General features: G+C 43.0%; 1 protein-coding gene across 1 annotated transcript; it reads right to left on the reverse strand.

Moving 5' to 3' along the window:
- Positions 1-461: 461 nt before the first annotated feature.
- mosmoa (modulator of smoothened a) lies at positions 462-23,032 on the reverse strand. Its single transcript, XM_034144018.1, has 3 exons — positions 22,114-23,032; positions 10,667-10,879; positions 462-2,871 (listed from the first exon to the last, which is right to left on the reverse strand). The coding sequence occupies exons 1-3, from the start codon at positions 22,217-22,219 to the stop codon at positions 2,687-2,689; spliced, it is 504 nt and encodes a 167-aa protein (XP_033999909.1). The 5' UTR covers positions 22,220-23,032; the 3' UTR covers positions 462-2,686.
- Positions 23,033-23,812: the final 780 nt, after the last annotated feature.

A 23,812-nucleotide genomic window follows, 5' to 3' on the forward strand; every position in this document is an offset into this window, starting at 1 on the left:
GAAGTTCTCTCTTTTTTATACATTTGTGGTGCTTCTATGTTACCTATACTGTCCAATGCACAGTGCTTCCTAATACAGAGATCCTGCCTTTTGAGTGTCTGTACATTATTAAACAAAAACAGGTCATGGCACAATACGGGCCGACCAAGACGGGGGGGGAAGCACTGCAGAGTGTCGCAGCCGTACATTTCATCAGACTGAGAGGGAGAGAAGCTGAACAGGAAACAGAAGTATAAAACAAACTGTAAAGACTGTGCAACAGAACACACACACACACACACACACACACACACACACACACACACACACACACACACACACACACACACACACACACACACACACACACACACACACACACACACACACACACACACACACACACACACACACACACACACACAACACACACACACACACACACACACACACACACACACACACACACACACACACACACACACACACACACACACACACACACACACACACACACACACACACACACACACACACACACACACAGAGGGTCAGTAGATTCTATGCTCCTAAAAGTTGTTATAAGTGTGAATACGTAAAGTATAAGCTTATAAGTGTACTTTTGTACATATATGTGGAGGTGCAATCGAAAAACCAAAAACACCTGCAGCTATTTTGATAGGGAGGGATAGTTGAAGGATGTTAACCGTAGATGGACTTTTGATATTTATAAATCAAACTGTTTTCAGAAATATTGGTTTAATGTAATTTGGGTCTACAGGATTTTGAATAACCAGTTTGAAAAATTAGATGAACTACCGAAGTCGGTAAAAGGCTAGCTAAACTGGTATCCTAGTAACCAATACTTAAATATGGCCAATTTGTCACCATGTGAACAAATATATGTACAAATTAAAGTACATCTTAACCTGTAGTTCACAGCATAACTCACTGCATCCATGGCAACACTGTACTTTATGTTGACATCCCCTAGAGCCTACAAGTCATGGGATTTGTAGTTCTTACGAGCATGACTATGGCTTAGAACAAGAAAAAATAAACCTTAGAGACCACCTTGATAAAGGCGAGTTAGCTGAAAAATGTTGGTGCTCTTGATAAAGCAGGGGAAGAGTTGTGGGACCAAGTTTGACTTTTGAGGGTCACAGTAATCTGCACCTCCGTGTCTGTGTTTGTTAAGTTAAAAGCTGTTGCATGAAAATGAATGAAGCATTACGAAATGAAAAATAATAGTTTGTTGCTGCATATATACAGTATACAGACAAGTGTAAGTGTGTGTGTGTGTGTGTGTGTGTGTGTGTGTGTGTGTGTTTTACAATCACAGACCTCAAACGGAGCACCCTGAGGCCCAGCCCCATGGACCTGACCTGCAGTCCCTGTGCCTCCACAAGACAAAAAAAGCTCCTGGCTCGCTTCCTTCCTGTCCAACATTAAAAAAGGAGAATACCACCAATTGCCATGATTCGCTTATGTTATTTTCAACTTTATCTTCTATTCATATAAAGTCCATACTGTCTGCTACAATTAGTGATATACAAGGTCATCTCTACCCTTCTAAAATGTAACACCACAGTGATGCAATACTCTACTTTGAAAAAGCCACTGTGCTTGTGGTCGTGTTTAACAGAATCATTACAACAAATACAAGAGTTGTCTTTATATTCAGATGATCCTTTTCTAAATGCACAGTTTTTCTAGTTATTGGCAAAGATGTTTATCCGTGTCACGGGTTAAGCTTACTAATACTCTGTTGCCGAGCGTACAGATAAACAAAATGCTAGGTCATCCATTGAGTGGCATTCTCCTTTACATTACTCGCCCTCCCGTCTGCGGCCCGGGGGGGGGGGGTGGCCCTACACTGCTACCTGCTCCTGAGCTGCAGCTGGTGGGAGCCTGAGAGGCGGCAGACCTGCCCCCCCCCCCCCCCTCTCAGACCTGCCCCCCCTCTCATCCACAGCAGACAGCTGCGCTCACAGCTGCTCAGCCCAGCCGCACACCTGGGGCCTCGGGAAGTGGTGGGCGAGAATAAACCCTGCTCTAAAGCCAAGCTGGCAACAAAAAACGACCCTCAAAGACTCAGCTCAGTGAGCCTCAATAACACTCAAGCTACTTAAGTGAAAAGGCGGCAGAGGTTGGAAGGAAAAACAAACAAAACGAGAACACAAAATGTACAAAAACAAAACAACACGCAACAGAAATAGTTAAGAGGAGCCAAAAATAGCATCGGGAGCAGTCGTGACGGCGCGGGTGTGTGCTGAGGGCGCTGCAGCGGGCGGCCGGGCGAGGGGAGGAGTGGTCCTCAAGAAATGGGCGCCAGCATTGTGACCGCAGTTGCCATGACAGCAGCACATTAAGCACCCTCTTCCAACAGAACAACAACAGAGATGGCCATATTTTAAATCAACAGTGGCAGGGTGCTGCAGCAGCCTCTGCCGCCCTCTCTCTCTCTCTCTCTCCCTCTCCCTCTCTCTCTCCTCCACCCTATTGTGTCCATGTCGCCTCTTTTAGTCTTTTTGTTCGTTAGATACTCCGTGGTGCTGCGGTCCCTTGACACAAAATCAAAGACTTCCCTGTGTCAGGCTTTTAGCCAGAGTTTGTTGTTCTTAATTTTCAGTCATTGTGTTTTTGTAAATCCCGTAACATTTTCAGAGCCTCGTGTGTCAGTCCAGAGGCGGGCGCCGTGCAGTCCTCAGCCTGGGAGGCAGACTTTGCCGGCAAACAGAAGTCCCACTATGGTGAAGAAGATGGAGAGGACAAAGAGCACGTACGAGGAGCCCACCACCGTGTTGTTGGGAAGCTTGTACGGCTGCCCCCCCACCTCGTTGATATAGAAGCCTATGGGGAAGATGAGCGCCGCCATGCAGAACAGGATCACTGAAAGGAAGGAGAGGGGAGATGTTAGTTTACTGTTCCCCTAATCATAAAATATCTGCAGAGACATCATTCTGCTGGCCAGGTGTTTAAACATTTAGATTCATCTCAAGGACAGACTCATAAGCTGGAGAGTAAGTAAATAAAGGACACAGAAACTTAAACCTCAGTTATCCTTGAAGCCTTTGTTCTCCACACAAGAAGCGACAAACTCACTCACCTTGAGCAGGAAGCATAAGCTGCTCAAATTCAATTCAATTTTAGCGAGTTAATTAGAGACCTACAATAAGGCCTTTCAAAAGGCTCTAAAGGGGCAATTACACAGAGGGGGCTCATAGTAGCACCATGACAGGGGGGCACTGTGTGTTTTAGGAAGATGACCGACTCACAGTGTGACAAACTGTTTCTGTTCAAAAGCATTTATGTAACTTCTTTGTGTCAACATTTCATTAAAAGTTAGCTTACGGCTTATATATTACTCTGACAAAAATGATAGAAATATAATAGTTTATGTGAGTTAGAAACTGTATTTGTCCTTCTTTTTCAATGGTGCATTATTTCTGACAGTAAATGAAGGCTGCATTCCATCACAGTAGAATGTTTTTGCACATCTCTGAAAAGCGTCTATCAGGTAGATGATTTAATTTCAGCTTTGAAGTTAGTGAAGTGAAGCTTTTATGTGGCTTCAGGCAATTTCTTTTGCGCACAACTATCATTATCAAATGCCATCCTTGAGCTCACCACATATTTGCAGAACCTTGACACCACATGAATGCAGCATCTGTGTCAGTAAATGTTTCTGCAGAACAATAAATAACTTCTCGATAGCAACCTGTGCAAAATGTCTCGACAAGTTTAAAGGTGTTCAGGCTCTCTGACAGCCACACACAGTTTACTCACTGCAAGTTAGTTCTGTCCCACAGCTACCACTATATGTAACACAGTAAGATTTTTTTATTTACCGATAGAAACATTTAGTAATGACACAATCGCATTATATTAAAAAACGTATTGTCCATTTAGGTTGTGTTCCTTTGACCTTCTTTGGTTATTCACAATAACAATGCACTGTTATAACAAAAGAGTGCATTGTCAGACTCACAATGGCTGTTTGAAAAAAAAATATCGATTTGATTCCTACCATATGTTTTATTCCATTAATTATTCTTTTTCATTGAATCCTTGTAACTACATTACCCAGAATGCAATTCCATTGATGACAAATTGGTCTGAGATTCAGTTGTGTTATAATAGTGGTAGAAAATAAAGTAAGCCTCAAGCTAAGAGGACTATCACGGCCCCTACACACGGCGGCGTGCGTTGAAGCTTCAACGCTTCTGCCCATTCACTTTCAATGGGGTGACGTCACGCCTTGCCGAACTGCATTGTGGGAGCTTTGCTTTGCTCGCTTCAAAAGTAGAGCAATGTTCTACTTTTGAAGCTTCGACGGAAGCGTCAGCCAATCAAATCCCGTTTATGCAAATCTGCCAGTACAAGCGCTAGCCAATCAAACCGCGTGTATGCTGGGAGAGCCATACCGCAGGTCATTTCCTCATGTTCCAAAAAATGGAGGACAAAATCATTGTCGCGGTAGGGAATCACCCGGTGTTGTATGACCAGTCCCTGTTCACCTACCGGGATACAAACCGGAGGAGCCAGGCATGGAGGGAGGTGGCAGAGACAGTGGGTGAAACTGGTAGGTTTTCGCCTGTTTGGGGAGTTTATATCCAGTGTACTTCGTTTGAATGGACAGCTAGCAGGCATAGACAGTATATTTAGCCACCATGCAATGTTACATAAAATAGCACCATAGACATTAATGTCATAAATGTTCATCATATAAAGTGTGACATGTAATTATATAATAACATGAGATTCATGTGATTGGTTGTTGGTCGCGTTAACTCCCCAAGCTTCAGACACGCCCACCGCCAAGCTTCAACGCACGCCGCCGTGTGTAGGGGCCGTCAGGCTACAGAGGTCTCACTTTACAACTTTTATCCGACTTGAGTGACATCACTTGAGGCAATTAACCAGATTTCAGGCTTCCTCTGGAGCTACAAAAGGATTTAAGAAAACCTTTTTATTTTGTTGAACGAAGTAGCACTCTGCAGGAGTTCCCTTTAGCCACATTTTTAATTGGCTATGTACAAGTACGCATGTGGAAAAAATTCACAGAGGAGAAGTTCCCCTCTGAAGAACATCAGCACAGCAGGCTCACAGCTGCAGAGAAAGCAGAGGTCAGGGGTCACATCATTAGTCTTATCACACGGTCAGGATGTAGTGATTGGATAACAAAGTTGTCACTAATTAGAATCTCCCTTTTCATTCCGTTTCCTTTGAAGACGTTAAAACTGAAGCTTTGGGTCCACCTCTGAGTCTCCTTCTGTAACCCCGTGGTGTTAAACTGTAACTGTTTGGAATCACAGAACAATGGCTCCGCAGAATTCGAAAAATAGCTTTAGGTGCCTAAAAATAACTTGTTATTGTAGCATTCAAAGAGCACAGTGGAATGTTTGATTAGCATTTCATCCTGCACTGTCTGTAGTAGCATGGTTGGGCCTATGAGGGGGGTGGGACTCACTATATGTACACTGCATACATTATCAACCATCTTAGTTTCAAGCCCCTTGTTCTCCAACAAAAAGTATGACAGCCTTTGAAAGTAAACTGAGGATATGTCGAGTTATTTTGGTTTCCTGCAAAGTGTGTAATGCATTTTGGTGACAGCTCATGAAGCCGTTTTTAGCTTTCTCTCCTTTTCCAATTAGAGAAACTGTTCAGTACCTGAGGGATGACTTCTCTCAGCCTCAAACATCTCACTGATGTTGCTTTAATCAGATTTGAAGTCTCTTGCAGCTGGAGGAGACTGTAGTAGCACTGGGATTACCAAAATAAATGTTGTGGCTGTCAATCAGTGTCTACAAATGACCCCAGAGATTAAATAAGTAATTAGAAATTAGCGATATGGATAGAATCAATGGGGCTATTTGTTTATAATTGTGGGATGGCATTAACAGTATGTCTCACAATACATATGACAAATTGCCCCCATATTTAATCTGAATACCATTGTGTTGGGAAAATACTGAATGTACTCTTCTAATATCAGAGTAGAACAAAGGCCCTACGTAGCTGTGTATGTAACCGGATGTATGATTACCTAGAAGAGCGTCAGGACACACTGTTTTAGGCGTATGTTAGCTATGTGACAACGATTAACATGATGATTCAGCCCCTAGATCAGGGGTGTCAAACTCAAATACACAGTGGGCCAAAATTAAAAGATCGGTACTAGTCGAGGGCCGGACTGGTTCAATGTTTATTGCAAAACGTATTGAAATTAACTTATTGCACATATTAAACCTGGAACTAACAAAGCTTAAATTATTGCCTATAAAAACAACATTAAACATTAAATAATCAGTTGCATTCATTTCTAATGGCTCTATCTGCAGTCATTTCTTATGATTACATTTTTCCACAGGCCAACAACAGCTTCAAAAAAACGATTTCCCTCAAAGAAAAATCCAAACATGCCCTGTTGTCTCAAGATAAAAAGTGCAAAAGGAAACATCCATTGAAACTCAGTTTGCTGCTCTGTGATGCTAGTTCAAGCCAGATACTTGGCATCGCATCTTGGGTGCAAGTTCATCAATGTTTGGGGTCAGGCTCTGAGCTGAGGAAATCCTCAGGATGGAGTGAAGGTGTGCGTGCAATATACCGGAGGGCCAGATCTAATAGTAATACAAAATTATCCTGCGGGCCGAAATTAAATCCACCAAGGGCCTGATTTGGCCCCCGGGCCTTGAGTTTGACACATGTGCCCTAGATAGATAGGCATATGACTGTCATGTTTATTGCTTACGTGGGCCTTAGCCAGTATTCTTGCATGTTGTGACTGGAACACCCTCTCTTGCATATAAGGCATGTGAAGGACACTGTTCTGGGAACTATTTGTCCCATGCACCTCTGTGCGTGATGACTACTTCCATTCTTGCAAGGATAATACATACATGTATCCTGATATTGAAGCTCAAGCCGGTGACGAGTGATATTTTCTAACACATTGCGATATCCATGCAGCTATTTAAACCGTTTTCTTTGTGGTATTGCTCTTTTAACAGATCTTGTCAATGTACTTTTTTGATCAAACAAATCCCTGACGTTTAAACCATTACATTTGGTAAAGCTGCACCACACACAAGCTAATATTTACGCTGTTTTTGCCTGCTCATTGTTCAAAGTGTTAATCTATTAGGGGGGCGAGATTGCAAAGGGATACGGTAAGCAAAACTTTTGGCCAGAAATACATGGCTCAGCATTTCTCCTGCAAGCTTCACCAGTGAGTTAATTAAAGTGCACATCACAGTTCACTGCTTCTCTTAAAAGCCTGAACTGATGACACACGGCGCCTCGCTAACCTGCTGCTGATCGAACTACAGCAATTTAGCTAATGGACTAATAACGTATAGCTACTAATGTTTAGTATAGAAATAACCTTTGAACTTAAATAATTGGGTTGAACTATTTTGATAACTCATTAATAATTAATCCTTTTTCATGTTTAACATTTTCTGTTTCCAGCTTTCTAAATGTCAGGATTTGCTGCTTTCTTAGTATGACGTGATAGTCAATATTTCTGCATGTTTGTGTTTATGGAAGCCAAACATACAGTATGTCTTTTCTCATTAAGTAACTAATGAGGTATTCAACACAAGGGGATAAACATACAGTGTAATAAAGGGAGTATACATGTTATTTATAAACTCAAAAGAGTGGATTAATGTTAAGCTACTCTTCAAATCAAGATGGACTAACAATGTGATCGATGGACTGGATACAGGTGTATGTGGCTCCAATCAATACCTAATTATTTATATATTGTAATTTCCACTGCAGTAAATGTTAATGTACTGTAAACATTGTATTCATTTTAACTCCACTCCCAGTCCCCCTCCTACAGATGACTCTCACACCTTAGGGAAACACTGCTGGTTTGAGTGTGAGTGTGTGTTTGTGTGTGTGTAGCGACACAGAGGCGAGTCTGTGCTGGACGTACAAAGCTCTCCATTCAGGAGGCGGTGGCTTGGAGTTCCACTACAGACGGTCCACCTTCCCTCAACCTTCATCCCCTGGTTACCCTGAATGCACCAACCTGTCTCCTTAAAACCAACCTCACTTTATTCATCGTCTCTCCATGTCCATTTTTGTCTTTACCTTGGCTCTCAGCCCTGCACAAGGATTCATTTTCCACTCAACTCGGCTTCTTTACTCAACTCTTCCTAAGCCCCCAGCCGTTTCCTCACATGACCTTTTACCCGCTAACTCTGCTGGGCCGAAGGCAGAGAGGTGTTCGCATTGCTGCTGATACAAATGTAGCAACATCACAAGGGACAGAATGTAATTTCAAAGTCAAATTTTGCCATTTCTTCCCTCTCCTACAATTTAAACAGACTTGTGACATAACAGAGTATCCCAGGTTGACCATCAGTGGCTACAACTTAAGGCCCTGACACACCAGGCAGTCACCAGAGAACTCGCCGACACCGACAGTTCCATCGACGAGTTCTCCTGCGTCTTGGCCATGTGTCGCACTGGAACACACCGCAAAGACTTCAGCCGAGCAAGTACGAACTGCGCATGCGTGAGTGGCAATAACTCTCCTTACCAGCAGGCGGCGGTAGTGTGTATTCGTCATTCAAAATAGGCAACAACCGGAAGAAAGAGAAGAAGAACAGACTGTGATATAAACAAACAGCAAATAGCGTGTGCGTTCCATTTTCACTCTCATCCATCGAAAACATGTTTTAGAATATAAAAATACGTGAATGATGAAATGAGCACATTAAGTGCAGACATACTATAAAATCACAGTTAATAGACCTGCATCTGATGATCGCAGTGTTCTGGCGGGTGTGTAGTTTATTGAGTCAGCAATGTAATAATGTATGTAATGTAATAATGGCCACTTCTTGCTAAATTTACATTTCCATGTGATGCTTTTATCCGAGGCGACTCACAATAGGTAAATGAACAGCAGTAGACACTATCTCATTTACTTAGACACTGTACTTAAGGACAATGTTGAGGTACTTGAGACTAATCCTGCAACTTCATACTGACAAATAAACCGGACTTGACCAAACAAATCACGGAGCTCTCAGCAGAGGACAGCCGGGGACGCTCCCGCCGATATCAGAGATGTCCCTGCTATGTGTGGGAGGTAAGAGAGGACATTTAAGGGCTATGTTTGATGTCTTTAAGTAGCCTATCACCTGCTGGTGTTTAGCTGCTGTCCTGTGCCTTAAATCGTTTGTTTACGTCCCTCACTTCCGTTTCGCTTCTCATTTGCTAGCTGAACAGCTGATCAGAGTGGTTTCTTGGCCCGATAGCTTGTGTCCGTATTTTGGCCGATTCAACATGTTGAATCGGCCATATGTCGACCGTAAAAGGCCAAATAAGGCGTGTCACGGCCGAGGGTTCAGGACACACCAAATTGACTTTGGGCGACAAGGAACGCGTTGTCGCCAGACAACCGAAGGCGGCCGAATACGGCCTGGTGTGTCAGAGCCTTTAGGCTAACGGGGATCCTACAACAAAATAAGAGATTACTTTTTGTTTCTCAACAAACCAAGCTTCTTCTACCTTGTTCCTTAAATATATAAAATCCCCCCAGCACTATTTCCTGACAATCAGCATTTTGCATTGAACCTGTTAAAAAGCATAACAACAATAAACCTCTTCTGTCTAATGTGGCCAACTGAAGCTTAATAAGGGGACAAGGGTGACAATGGCTCACAGTTTCCATGGCAACAGCCTTACTTCCCTTTAAGCGTGATGGTAAAACAATGACTTAACGGCATCCAATTTAGATACAGATTTGTGCTTATTGGAAAGACGGACCAGTTTGTGGAGAAAGTGGTGATTCATTGGGAGTTTGCAAGTGATTAGGGAGCGCTGATTATGACTCTGCATTTGGCCCGGCAGGCTTAGAAAATAATCTTGACGAAAGCACTGGGTGTTTGTTCAAATCAGCAGAACAAAAAAGCCACAGTGTGCTGAAAAATGCACCCAGCTTTCGAACAATAATACAGAGCATTGTGGCTCCACGGGCCATCGCTCCATCTGTACGAGTGTGCTTCAGGCCGTCTCTTTCCTTAACTAAGCGGCCAATCAAACTCCACCCTCCCACACAGCCCAGCTGCTGTACATTAGATGGATGCTGAGTTATTATTGTGGCTGGAAGCGCATCCATCTACAGAAATCATGATCGGAAAATAAGTGGCGATGTTCGAGGCGAACAGGGAGAGAAGGCACTAGAGAGATGCTGTGGCACATAAGCCACCCACTCGGGTATCCGAGGAGCTGCACATTACTCAATAAATCAGATTCAGGGAGCGAGAGGGGCTACTAAACATGCAAGAAAAACACTCATGAATTTGCAAATGCATCTAAACACCCGGTGGTACAAAAAAACCCACACAGGTTTTGACGTGACTCAGAAACACAAACACACAACGGGTCCTGTATGAAGCCTCGGATGACATCTCACTCATTTTCATATTAGCAATGCAAATCTGGGCCAATATTTCACTCTGTTTTAAAATCATCACTATTATGTCCTGCCCTTGAAAGACTAATGCTTATGACAAAGCTAAAGATGCAAGAGTGACTTTGGAAAGGTTATGCCATAAAAGATGCAGTGAGAAAGCTCCGAGGGCAAATGTGCTGACAGCCGATCTAGTAAAGCAAAACTACTTTATCCAGCGCAAATGTCATCGTCTGGTTCACTTACTGCCAGTAAAGGCGATCCATCGAGCGTATTTGGTGGCTTCTCGGCGCCAGTGTGATGCCACGAGCAGTCCACAGGTGACTGTGAGGGAGATGATGCCCATGATGATGAAGAACAGTGTGGTGACCCACTCCGGGGGCAGCCGGGGGGGGATACAGGTCCGGTCTCGCCCGTGGATGGTCTGACACTGCCGGACCAGACCGACTGTGAGGGCACCTGCAGAGAGATGACATATTAACATGTCAGTTTTATTCTGTTGTATTTTAATCTAGTTTTAAATCATTATTGACAAGCAAAGACCCTTAATATTAGGGTTAGTGAAAACACATTCAAACCTCAGTATCACTTAATACAAGAGAAATTTATGTCATTTCTGTGGGGCAAATGTCAAAAAAATAGGAGGGAAAGTTAAACTGCTTGAGGCGAAACCTTTTGAGCATGCGATGCCAATTTCATATTTCACACCACAGTATGCCTACAGGCTGAATACAAAAGGAGAAACACACAAGAATTCAAGAGCAACAAAAGATTCAAGGTCTCATACTGAGCAGTAAAGCTGTGACAGTAGCGTAGCAGCTCAGAGGATTTCAAAGTGAAAGAGGAACAAGTGACAGAAGAGAGAAGAGAGAGAGCTTCCTTTAATTTGTCACCAATTCAGTTCTGGCGAGGATCTGGGGAGCTGCTGGTGGGCTCAATTATGCCAGTGAGCGGCCAATATCTTTTCTTGACAAGAGCAAGCGAGGAATAAATCAATCCTGCCAATTACTGAATCCGTCCCACGCAGGTATGACAGTGTAAAGGACACAAGAAGATGCCATTATATCAGACCAACTTGCAGCGACTTCTGAAGCTCAGTATCTTCATTGGCTATGATCTTTGAATGTCTAAGTATGCGCATTGACTGTGCCCATCCATCATTGATCAGACAAGGAGGCAAATGGACCGGTGCCTCCCTGTGAATCATGAGCAGAGCTCTGCTAAACCGTGTGTGTGAAGGCCATACAGAGCAGGAACATGCGGCCTATCTGGAGAGACGTCATTCTATTAGAAAACGTCCTGAAGGGGAATTTCTACCCGAGTAAGCAGAACAGCGTCGCATCACTCAGGCCTCTGCTGATCCTAGGTCTCGGGCGATGAAAGGAAAAATATAATGATGGACTAGTGAGGATGTGAGGTGTTGATTTGAGAAATATAAGAGGCTTAAGCACAATTTAATGGTGTATATTATTATGTTTTCAGATGAGCTGTGCTGAATGCCAATGCTCTGGTACAAATAACAGAAAGATGTTGGACTGTATTTGGAGAGCCAACAACACTGCATGAAAAATGCAGCTCCATCCGTCATTTTAAGAAGACACTTGGTACCTACACTTGAGGATCTGAAGCAACACTGCACGGCAATGTTCTCATTCTGAAAGCTGAGTCTCGAAAACACACTATACATGTCATACAGTGATTACTAATACCACACTTGGAGAACATACTTAAAGTTAATGTAACACATTTCTACTTAAAAAGGTGCCTTTGGAGTGTTCCTGTAAACAAATAAAGTTAATGTGTACTTTTGGTCATTCCTCATTAAAGATAAATAAATTGCAAAGTGTACATTTCAAGTATTTTATATCCTGTATTTTTAACTTCCATGTTAACTTGCTAGCGGTCCTTTTCTCGCCTGTTTTCCTGCATATCGTGGCTCATTAGATTCACCTGTCAAAGACCATTGGCGTGTGCATCCTACCGTGCACGCACACGATTAACACCCACACATGGATAAACAACTCCTTAGTACCACAAAAGGTCAAAAACTCCACAGGGAAGCTGTAAATAAAGTTTGTCCTTCTAGTAACTGCCAAAGATATACTAAGCTAACTCTGGCTAAGCTACCTCTAAAGCAGGGGTGGGGAACCTCCGGCCTCCGGGCCGTATACGGACCGCGAGACCATTTGGTACGGCCCTCGAGGTAATTTATAAACACACGCAAAAAAGACAAAAATTAAAGAAATCTAGACCGCAAAATAATTAAACAAGCGAGTGCCTGTTTTCCTGGCCAAGGTCAGGGTCCTTGAACACAACACGAGGCTAACGTGTCATCACGTGGTTCTGACGGAGAGCACCAGAACGTCGCAACGGCACTTCAGAAATGGCAGTACCCATAAGGAGCCGTACACATGCCGCAGTTTTTGCGTGGCTGTGTCTTTAGTTGAAAGCCCAGTGGCGATCTGTTCATCGGTCATACTGATCATACAGTCAATAACTTTGTTGTTATTAGCATCTGGTTAGCTAGCTATGCTAACGAATATAACAAGAATACAGTTTGAAAGGAGAGTGATTTGTAAAATATCCATAAATAAAAATAAAATCTGCTTACAGTTCCGTTTCATATGGATGTTGAGAGATGTATCCATAGATCTCCTTAAATCATGTAGGAAACTAAATATATTTGCACACATCTTGTGTCCATATCTTTCTGTTGTGGTGGTCATGTCACAACCGTGCACGTGCATGCATACGCGAGTCATGATAAGATATCTGGATTAAGAGGTTGCTTTTTCTTTGTACAGCATGAAAGAAAGGCAAAGTGATTTTTGTATTTTTAAGCAGAGGTCAATCATTTGTACGGCCCTCGGAGGATGTTGAAAAAATTGAAATGGCCCTTGAGAGGAAAAAGGTTCCCCACCCCTGCTCTAAAGCAAGGCTGTCTTCTCAGAGAATGTATTTCCTCTACATGTTTGATGCATAGTCTGAAAGAAGAAAAATGATCTAGTGGTAAACACTCTTACTAACCACAATATAACCCATTGACTGAAAGGCAGTCTGTGTGGGCGACATCACAAAAGTTCAACAGGGGCTCAGCAGGTGGGCGGACGCTTGCATGAGACAAGCAACTACAGAAGGTCAGGCGCGTTACTTGCTCTGTCTGGCAACATTTCAGATAACCCGGCGTCTGCTATAACCCTTTCTATAAAACGTATAAAGCTGCTAATAACCCCATTATGTCCAAAGCACTTTCATACAAACAGAATAACAAAGCCTGTGGGAAGGTTTTCTTGTTCCCCGTGGGTGTGGTCGTGTTTTGCAGGCGGTCCAGAGGAAATCATGTCTCTTTCATAACACCCGGTGAAAGAACTGCTTTTACAGTAACAGCCCACACACACACAATGCAAAGGTTCAAAAGAAACACCTTAGGAGTGAGTAGATGTTGAAGTAAGAGTAAGCTATATATGGAGCTGCAGAACAGAGGGCTTTACATTTACTCTACAGCAGGAACACCAACCCTTCACACCACGCACAGTCAGCGCAGGGCCGTCGTTGATACACATAACAATGCATTAATTTTAAATTCTAAATGTATATTATAGTAACTGATGTTTCACTGGGGACATCTGTGTATGACAATTTGGTAAACATTGTCCAATGTAACACTCCGTAATGCTGGCATAAGGGCCCATTTCATTACAGACAAGTTACAAATAAAGCAGATGTTCTCCATCTACACTTTTCTCGTATCGTTTGCATCATTGCTGTGGCAATTTATATCTCACTGCGCAGAACACTTATGCCATAACAGTAAAAAGAAAATGATGGAGATCATGGCTCATGACTAAAGTGGCAACTGAATAGCTCTCAGGCTTTTTCCTGAGTACAGAGTAACCTTGAACAAATGAAAGAACGAGAGGTGAGAGAGGTAAAGGAAGCAGAGACTGAGGCCCCGCTCACACGGGACCGTTTGCGTTTATGCACAGTATGCGTATTCAAAAAAGTCTTCCGTTCACATGCATTTGTTTCATTTAACGTGTCTGTTCAAACGAGGCCGCTGGAAACGCTGTAGTACATATGCCGGGACTGTAAGTGGTGCTGTAACTTCCGCCAAAATACACCAAAAGTAGCGAAGAAGAGCAGCCCAGCAGCCCCCGCCGCAATGTTGCCATGGCTACCCTTCTGTTTATGCCCCGCGGTGTATTTAGCAACATGTAGTTCATGTAATTCTCCATGTCCACTTGTTGCTGATGGTTGTGGTAGAGGAGCTGTAGATTTTTGCACTAATATCTGTAGCATGGTCAGTAGCAGTAGCACTAGCAGTAGCTACTGACAGGAGGAAGTGTGTGTGGTGATTGCTGGTATTCAGCGGGATATAGTCATTTCCTCAGCATATGGATAAATGCAACGGGGAAGTTAACTGAAAGAAACCGAATCTGTGGATATTGCATCGACCGACCAAGAAGCACGTCTCCGTGGAGAGGACGGCTCAGAAAGAGAGATATTCTCTACAAACACCGGGTGAGATCCTCCTTTGTCAATATAATGGATCAATGCATGAAATCTGACTGTTTATTTTGTTTAAGGAGTATATTGGGCGTTAACAATTCTGGTTTGCCTTTTATAATATTATTTCATTCAAGAACCCCTTGTGCGTTTAATTAACACAGCTATTTTTGATAGTTGCTACAGCAGTGAGCAGGAGAGGTGGGGCTATCGCTATTTTTTCAGGAAATATTCGTATAGAGGTGATTACACGGACTCGGTTGACCCCCCAGAGCGTTTAGTTTGCAAACCTATCCACCTTGGGACCCGTTATCGTTTGTGGGGTCAGTTTCTATCGGCCTCGTGTAAATAATAGGGCTATACGCACGCGAAACTATGCAGATACAAGCAGTTTTCTCCTCGTGTAAACGGCGCCTGAGGCTGGGAACAGAAGAACATGAAGCAAAGGTTTGAACGCTGCAGTTAATGGCACCAGTTTATGGCCATTTTCTCTGGATCCTCTGGCCTCCTGCTGTTTCACTGGCTCTCTGTGGAATTCCTGCCTTACAACAGGCAGGCACGCTATGGTACAGGGATACAGGTAAACAACTCATGAGCAGGCAACAGCTCTTGAAAGTCTGTCGGACTCAAACAGCAACAGTGTGGTTGTTATACATATTTCTTTTAAGATGGGAGTCTGCTTTTCAGCTGACACACAACCTTACAGACTTGGGCTGTGTAAGCCAAGACAATGCATTAGGATATATTAAAGGAATAGTTAGACATTTTTATGATGCATGTTTATTTTCTTGCTGGCTCACCAATCTCAGTTATGTCCAATACAAATACAAATTAACCTAGCTTAGCACAAAGACTGGAAACAGCTAACGTGGCTCTTTCCGAGGGTAACAAACCCACCAACCAGCACCTTTAAAAATCACAAATTAAGACATATCCGTTTTCTCACAGGAAATGATGTGCCAGATTACTTCCTGATTGGGACCAGTCACTTACTGGAGTCTCTGCTGGTTGTCTGGAAGTGATATTGTTCTTAACAAGGTGTTGGCGCATCTCTAGAATAATGACCATTTGCAAATACACTACATTCGTTTTTTTGCTGTTGGTCAACATGCACATCTGCAGGTTCAACGTTAAGGTGAACTCTGACCGACAAGCCCACCATTACAGGAAACAGTACATGACCTCATCTGGTACATGGGCTTTAATTGAAGTAAACTGGAGACAGAGCAAGTGACACTATACATTGTGCCTGCTAGAAAAAGCAAAACTGGATTGTCTTTAGCTTAAAACACATATCTTATTGTTTTCTTCGACTCTCACATGTAGAAATTAATGGGCCCATACTATATTTCGAGCCCTGCTCATTTGCTCGCCCCCATTGTGCCCTGCAGTCAGGTCAGCTATGATCAAAATCCTCATCTCACCATGTCTCGGTCCGGATGAGAGGAAATGAGGTCTGTGTCTGCTCATCTTCAGCATGATGATGCTGTCATTAGCGGAGTATAGGGGGGGTGCTTTTTAAAAGCTCTAGAGGGATGAGTCAAACAGGCCTCTGAACTGTGGTGGGCGGCAAGTAGGCAAGTTAAAGCAGCCAACAGCTGCGTCTTCTGCCAATGCTGCTGGAGGCTGTTACAGCACCCACTTGTATTGTTGGCACACTGGAACACAGATGCTGTGAACGGCAAAAGCTTCCATACAAAACATGTTAGACGAACCCACGAGAGAATAGCATTCACTCAACCTAAGTGCTTAATGATAAATCTAAAATAATCTAATCTACAACCTGCAGCGCTGATGTGAAAGCAAAAAGAGTGAGCAGAGTGCCTCAACCTACAGGAAACATCAGTATTGGCCTAGCTTCTGCAATTTGGGCCACCTGCAGGCATGTGTTAAAAAAATGTTAAAGCTGCAGTTTTCTGTGTGTGCGCGAGTTCAAGGCTTAAAGGCCTTGACACACCAGGCCGAAATCGGCCGTTTTCGTTAGTCGGACGACAAAGTGTGCCCTGTCGCCCAAACTCAATTTGGTGTGTCCCGCACCGTCGGCCGTGACACGCCTTATTTGGCCTTTCATGGCCGACACACGGCCGATTCAACATGGCCACAGGCAGTCGGAAAAAGAAATCACTCCGATTGGCTGTTCAGCTAGCGAATCAGTGCATGAGAAGCGAAACGGTTGGTTGAGAATGTCTTCCACAAGCAACACTCCAATGGCTGATAGCTCCAGTACCGCACAAAACATGTTTTCGATGGACGAGAGTGAAAATGGAACGCACATGCTATTTGTTGTTTGTTTATATCACGCAGTCTGTTCTTCTTCTCTGTCTTCCGGTTGTTGCCTCTTTTGAATGACGAATACACACTACCGCCGCCTGCTGGTAAGGAGAGTTATTGCCACTCACGCATGCGCAGTTTGTACGTGCTCGGCTGAAGTCTTTGCGGTGTGTTCCAGTGCGACACATGACCAAGACGCAGGAGAACACGGCGACGCAACAGTCGGCGTCGGCGAGTTCTCTGGTGACTGCTTGGTGTGTCAGGGCCTTTACATCTAACACAAAAAACTACATTTCAGAACAGTCACATTTGCGGTTCGGAACCAATGCTGATGTTTTTGTCCTTTCTTGTTGGTGACCAAGGTTGGAAATAAGTTTAGAAGTGTAACCGCTGACGCTGCCGATCTGGATATTATTGGCTGGGCCTGGTTCAGTTGCTTTGCATCAATGCCACTGTGTGTGTTCTAAAAGAGAAATCTACAATAACACCATTTAATATCCTCCAATTAATATTTTTGACATCAGATTGTAATCACAATACTGTTCCTGGGCCTTTTAGTTTTTTCATGCATTTTGTACAACTGTACAATGTATAGTCTTACATGTTATATGTTTGCTAAACATAGACTTATAATCTAGCAACTAACTCAAACAGTGTCATTGACTACAATGCCTGGGTTTTTGGGCACAATCAGAACTCCGTCTCCAACACAACCTGTAGCAGCATATTGGAGCTCATGCTGCTCTTTAGTACTTAGTGGAAAATAAACGTGGCTGTTCATTATCACACAAGTATTACCGAACAGCATTCACTCTAAGGGCAACAATTCTGGTTTGGAGATTATTTATAGCCATTGATGAAGAGATGCTCAAAAGGTATTCTGTTATATTTGAAAAACTACGTGCTTAAAAGGGTGGCATATTACTGTCACGATTATCATGAGGCTTACGATCTCTATCAACAGTATTCTTTTAGTCAGCAGCACACTGTACAAAAAAAAACACTTTGCAAAGTGATATAACTTTTAGGCTAAGTAGGAGCTTTAAGTGTTCATAGTTTATGTTGGTAAAGAAGGTTTAACCATGGGGATCATGGTGGAGGGCTAAACACAAAGTCCAGTGAAGATAAATCAACATAATGGGAAATGGATTAATCGTTCAGCCCCAATTACAATGCTTTTAAAAATAGTGTATGAGAATTGTACAGTCATAATAGTATCAGCTATTCAGTTCCTGGTACAGTGAAATCCCTACTGATGACGTCGTAAAATAAGACAAAATATATTTAATCTTCAGATTAATATATTTTTTAAAACGTTTGGTTCAGCCCTGGTTATTCAGGGACTGCAGGAGGACATCCACTCTGATGCCAAGTATCTGCAGGAGGGCAGTTGGGTGACGAGACTGACACTACAGCCACAGTGGCTTTTGTTTTGAAGCTCGGCACAGGAAATCAACTTCAGCTGTTATAGCCCGAGGATATCACACTGAAGTGAGGACAGTGTCATGGATACATGCTTTGTCTTTTGTGTTGAGTTACAGCAGTGCTATGCTACTACTCCTTCCTGCGCAATGTGCACTTTCTCACTGAGGTATGGCTCTTTCTGTGTCATTTCTAGATCTATAAGATAATTCCGTTTGTGTACTTCTATGAGTTGTTCTCAAGAAAGGCTTTGATCAAATTACTTGACCGAAACAGGAGCAAATGCCTTACACTCAAGAAGCAAAGTCAGCTTTTATTTTAGCTTACTACCCAGAAGAACATGTCTGTTTCTCCGCGACACAATAGCCGCGTTCACACCGGAGTACTTTTCACCGTACTTTTCGCGTTTAGTTCCGTTAGTACCCCTTATGTCGCGTTCACACCAAAAAGAGCACTTAATCTCGGGAACTTTTACCCCCATTTTTAGTGCCTGCTGAGAGATGATACTTTCCTGGGGGAAAAAAGTGCCCCAGTTCTGATTGGCTGGGCGAATTGCAAACCACGCCCCGTACAACTCTGAAATGTTTTGTAGAGCTGCCATTTTATTATCCTGGCATTAGCATTATTAGCATTAGCATTCGCGCAGCGCACAAACGCAGAGAGACTAACTTATGGCAACACAAAATAAAACATGGGAGCAGTGGAGATGGGGAGGTGTCGGCGTTCTGGCGATTTACTCGGAAGGCTTCAGTAGAAGCTGCTGGGAGTCCCAGCAGCTTCTACTGAAGCCAGTCCCCAACTCCGGGGACTTCCGGCCGGGGACTCCGGGTGGCAGTATACGCCGTGAAGTTGTTTGCGGCCTGCCAGTAAACCCAAAGCCGAAGAAGACGAAGTGACGTCAGCGGCTCATTTGCGTAATCTTCCCTCAGGGAAAAGTACTCCGGTGTGAACGCAATCTGCACTAAATGCCCTGGGGTAATAAGTGCCGGGGCACTGAGTGCCGGCACTAAATACGGCAAAGTACTTGGTGTGAACGCGCCTAATGAGGTCCAACAAGGGCAAGTTGACAAAAGCTGAGCCCATCTGACAAGACAACAACAAAGCCGATAAGAGATAACAAAATGTGGGGAGTCGCCAGGGGCCCTTACTTCATAAGAACTTCAGACGATACACAAGTCTGTGGAATGAGGTAGACAACTCAAGCTTATGAAACATGAAAGGCTACTTCACTCAAATGCACAATATCTGCAAGAAATTTGACTTTCATTAGGTTGAATGCCATTTAGCAGCATGTCAGCGCTAATAGAGGCATACGTATCAAACTAAAGTCTGTAGCAGAGCCCTAAATATGAACTGTACAATATTTAGGATGCAGACTAGACCATGATTAAAGTCCAGACATAACAGGACAAAAACTGACAAGCTGCACAGACAAAGAGAAGCCAAGGTCACAGGTTGAAACTAAGAAATGTAAAAGTAGGTAATATGCAGGGGAGCTGGCACATGACACTGATTTCCCATTACACACAAAGTAAATGTATTCCAACATTATAGCCGTGTGAGCAGAATTAATTTTGTTACCTAAATTGAAAGTCCTTTTTACGTGCAGTGTGATTAATGTACATTTATAGATCCCTTTGTTCTTTTTGCTTCTTTTTACACCAGCTTCCACTTTTTAGAGCCCTCAAAAAGGTGATGTGTGGTTGTCATCTATACAATATTATGGTTTAATATTAAGCTTAACAAATAACTACAAAAGTTTGAGGGTGAGATCACACACTCAACCCATAGGGTGACCATTTAAGATCTGTCGCAAGGTGCACATAAGGATGGATTTCTGAGTTATGTGCAGCTGTATAATAGCAACATGCATTCATTTTCACATTGCCAAAAAAACTAGGAAAATAGGACTACATTGCACCTCATGCCCTACCAATGTGGAGACAAACTAAACAAATTCTCAAGGTGAAATTATAGTCAAAATATATTTTACAAGCACTCTGTCTTTCCAAACCTAGGAACACTACAGAATATTGACTAGATTTCAAACCTAGTTTACAATCATGTATTTGAATACAGCAAGAGAGAGGGATGTTTGTCTGTGCTCCATCACCTTCATGTCTCATAAACCCATCCAAGACAGGTCACATCACGATCATCAAAGAGTGCTGTGAAAGCTGTGAGGGGAAGTGAGAAGAGTGACAGGGAGGTGGAAGTCGGTGGCTGTATGAAACCTGCTATATAACACGACACCCACTCTCAACACTGCAGGGTATCTGTAGGGAAGGGTTAATGGGATGTAGCTGTCCACGTTTCGGCTCTACTTCACTAACTTTAGATGGGAACTCTACAATACAATCAAATGGCAAGCATTGTAGACGATGCCCTCATTTCATTTCTGTTATTACTTTTGTACAGATACTGTGGAGCTAATACAGCCTGGATGTGTGTGTGTGTGTGTGTGTGTGTGTGTGCGTGCATGCGTGCGTGTGTGTGTGTATGATGGACCCTTCCTGACCCAGTTACTAAGCTGTCCTCCTGCAGAGGGAACAAAGAGAGGAGCAGCTGTCTATCAATAGCCTGAATGTGTTTTCAGGACTGACACAAATAAAGCAGGGTACGAACAGCACGTGCTTCTGTCCAAAATCAGCAGGGACGCCACACATGAACACCTGCTTTGGTTCCTCAAGTGACAGCTGATTGGTCACATGGAGGTGACTTCAAATGTCAGGTCACCATAGCATTTACTTTTAGTGCTAAAATGATAGGCCGCTTAATCAATTAGACAGTGGGCAGAAAAAAGGCTACAGTGATTATTTCATGATTGATTCATTCATTTGTTGACTGTCGACTCTGTAGTCTGAATAATGTCCCTTTAACTCACTGACAAATGATTTAACTGGTTGTTTTGTGTAAAACCCCAAACATATTCTATTTACACAGTTTTGTATAAGAGAAAGGCATTTTAATGCTTGATAAAATGTTGATTCATCACTTCGAATAAATACCCGACAATGCATTATTCAACTAAAGATTTCAGCACTATTTTGAAGCAAAAGAGTCTCCAAATGTACAGCTCTTTTTCATTATACATCCTTATTAATTAAAAATGTGTTTTCTTTGTGTTACTGTTAATCAAAGCAAGCTATTTGAAGAGTTACTAGCAATTCACCTATTTATCAAAAGTCATATGGAAACAAGTTTTGTTGCAGCCCTAAAGCAACAGAGGTTTATGATGCTGATCACTCAGGTATTGTAAGTACTGGTTTAAGTCAGTAAGAAGCAACAAACACCAGCAGAGAACACACTGCTGAGCCGGACAAAAGATGTTGATGCAGATGAAAGCCTCCACACAATAGAGCATATCTTTGTTATGGAGATTATCTGACACTAAAGGCTCCTGCAGCGTGGGGGGAGATGTGGCGAGAAGTCCTGCTTAAATCACACAAAACATCACAGTAGTTCTTAATGACAGTTGTGGCCTGCTTCATTACCTGCTGATTCACCAGTGTTGATCCAGTCTGGGTTTGCAATGCTGGCTATTGCAAAGATATCTGCTGCCAAAAAGAGGCACCCTGAAATGATCGTGAGTTTATCCATATCTCCAGATGAGGAAGCAGTGAATGACGTGGAAAAAATGTGGTCGTTGTCCAAATGTGACCCCGAGTGTAGAGAGACACAGGGTGGGCTGTTATCAGTCTAACCTCGCCCCCTTCAACAGGAGCCTGTGGTTCTGCTCTGCATTTTGCAGCAACGTTAGCTCCTCAAGCAAGCAAGAGCCTCCAGCTACAAACGGCTCAAAAACGACGCACAAAAGCATCACATCTCAAATGCCCGATGTAGTCCAGTAAGATAAAACAATAGCTCACTCAGCGCCGGGGCCCCGAACCTCTTGTGTGGATCCGTTTAGCAGCAGCAGCAACAGCAGCATCGGGTACAGCTGCGGCTAGCACAGAGCTAGCTAGCTAGTTCCCAGATTCGGGCTCGGTGTGCCGAGCTGCGGCCCAGAAGCTGCTCGACGGCCAACACCGCAACTGTGCTAGCATTTCAGACACAATGTCAAACACACACACACACAGCGAGGTTGAGAAGAAGCAAACAGGTCCCCCTCTCTTCGCAGTATCCGTGTTTCAAGCGAAGGTTAGCCGTCAGGATAACCCATCACCGTGTCTTGCTTATTCGAGCCCGTTCTCCGCTGGAATAGCATCTGGTCCTTCTGTCCGTTAACTTCCTCTTCCTCCTCCTCTTCCTCTACGGACCACACTGAGGAGAATGTATTTAAGGCAGCGTAATTAACCCCTAAACAGCCGTTATTATTCCCTGTGTGAACGGTAAAGCGGTAGCGTTATTGTTTTGCTTTCCACCCGTGTGCCCACCGTTATCCCAGCCTCCCTTTCTGCCTTATGACATCAGGCGAACACCCCCACGCAGCGACACAACTCACTGTCTTCTCGCGATACTACGCAGAAACGGGGTTCAGGGTGTCCTGAGTCGCCCTGGGAGGCAGTTTTTTGGGGGGGTCGGTGATTGCTACAGGGGTGCACCTCTGAATGTTGGGAATTTGAACCATTTAAGTACAATATGAACTAAGGCTGTTCATGCAATGGTCCATGAGAATATTCTAATTTATTTCTAGTTTATTTAAACATGTCTTTGAAATGTTATTATGCATTTTCATGGGAAAATAACACTGTACCATGTCTTTTTTTTTGGTGGATTACCTTATAACCTTCTAGTTGTTTTTTTTTCATTATGCTTTATGCTCTTGTATTGCTTGTGCTCACTTTTTTTATGTTTAATTGAATATTTTGTAAATTGTCCTTTTGTCTACAATAATACATTCTCACGGGGCAAAAGTAAAAGTGTGTTTGGTTGAAATACAGCTCAAATTAGAGGACAAAAAAATGGCCAACAATTTGAATAACCAATTCATCATTCAAGTAAACTTTTGACAAGTTCCAGCATTTAAAATGTTAACATTGTACTACTTCTACTTGCATTGACTGTAGTTTACACTTGTCATTTTATGCTTAAATAATTAATTAAATGTTTTTATCTTAGCTATAGCAATGAGCCAGAAAGCAGACACACATTTTACTCAGAAAACACAAGATAATGCAGTCTTATGATTAAAGTACTTTTATTTGTATTCTTTATGTATATCATTCTGGTTTTACTTTTCTCTTTAGTGAA

Source organism: Trematomus bernacchii, unplaced genomic scaffold, assembly GCF_902827165.1.
Source record: "Trematomus bernacchii unplaced genomic scaffold, fTreBer1.1, whole genome shotgun sequence".
Taxonomy (NCBI): Eukaryota; Metazoa; Chordata; class Actinopteri; order Perciformes; family Nototheniidae; genus Trematomus; species Trematomus bernacchii.

What these genes read in the sequence shown, in the direction of transcription:
- mosmoa (XM_034144018.1), bottom strand. Translation starts at nt 22,219, where the DNA reads ATGGATAAACTCACGATCATTTCAGGGTGCCTCTTTTTGGCAGCAGAT. An exon ending in CAACACTGGTGAATCAGCAG is followed by an intron (nt 10,880 to 22,113) that starts GTAATGAAGCAG and finishes ATCTCTCTGCAG; the next exon opens with GTGCCCTCACAGTCGGTCTG. An exon ending in ATGGATCGCCTTTACTGGCA is followed by an intron (nt 2,872 to 10,666) that starts GTAAGTGAACCA and finishes CCTTCCTTTCAG; the next exon opens with TGATCCTGTTCTGCATGGCG.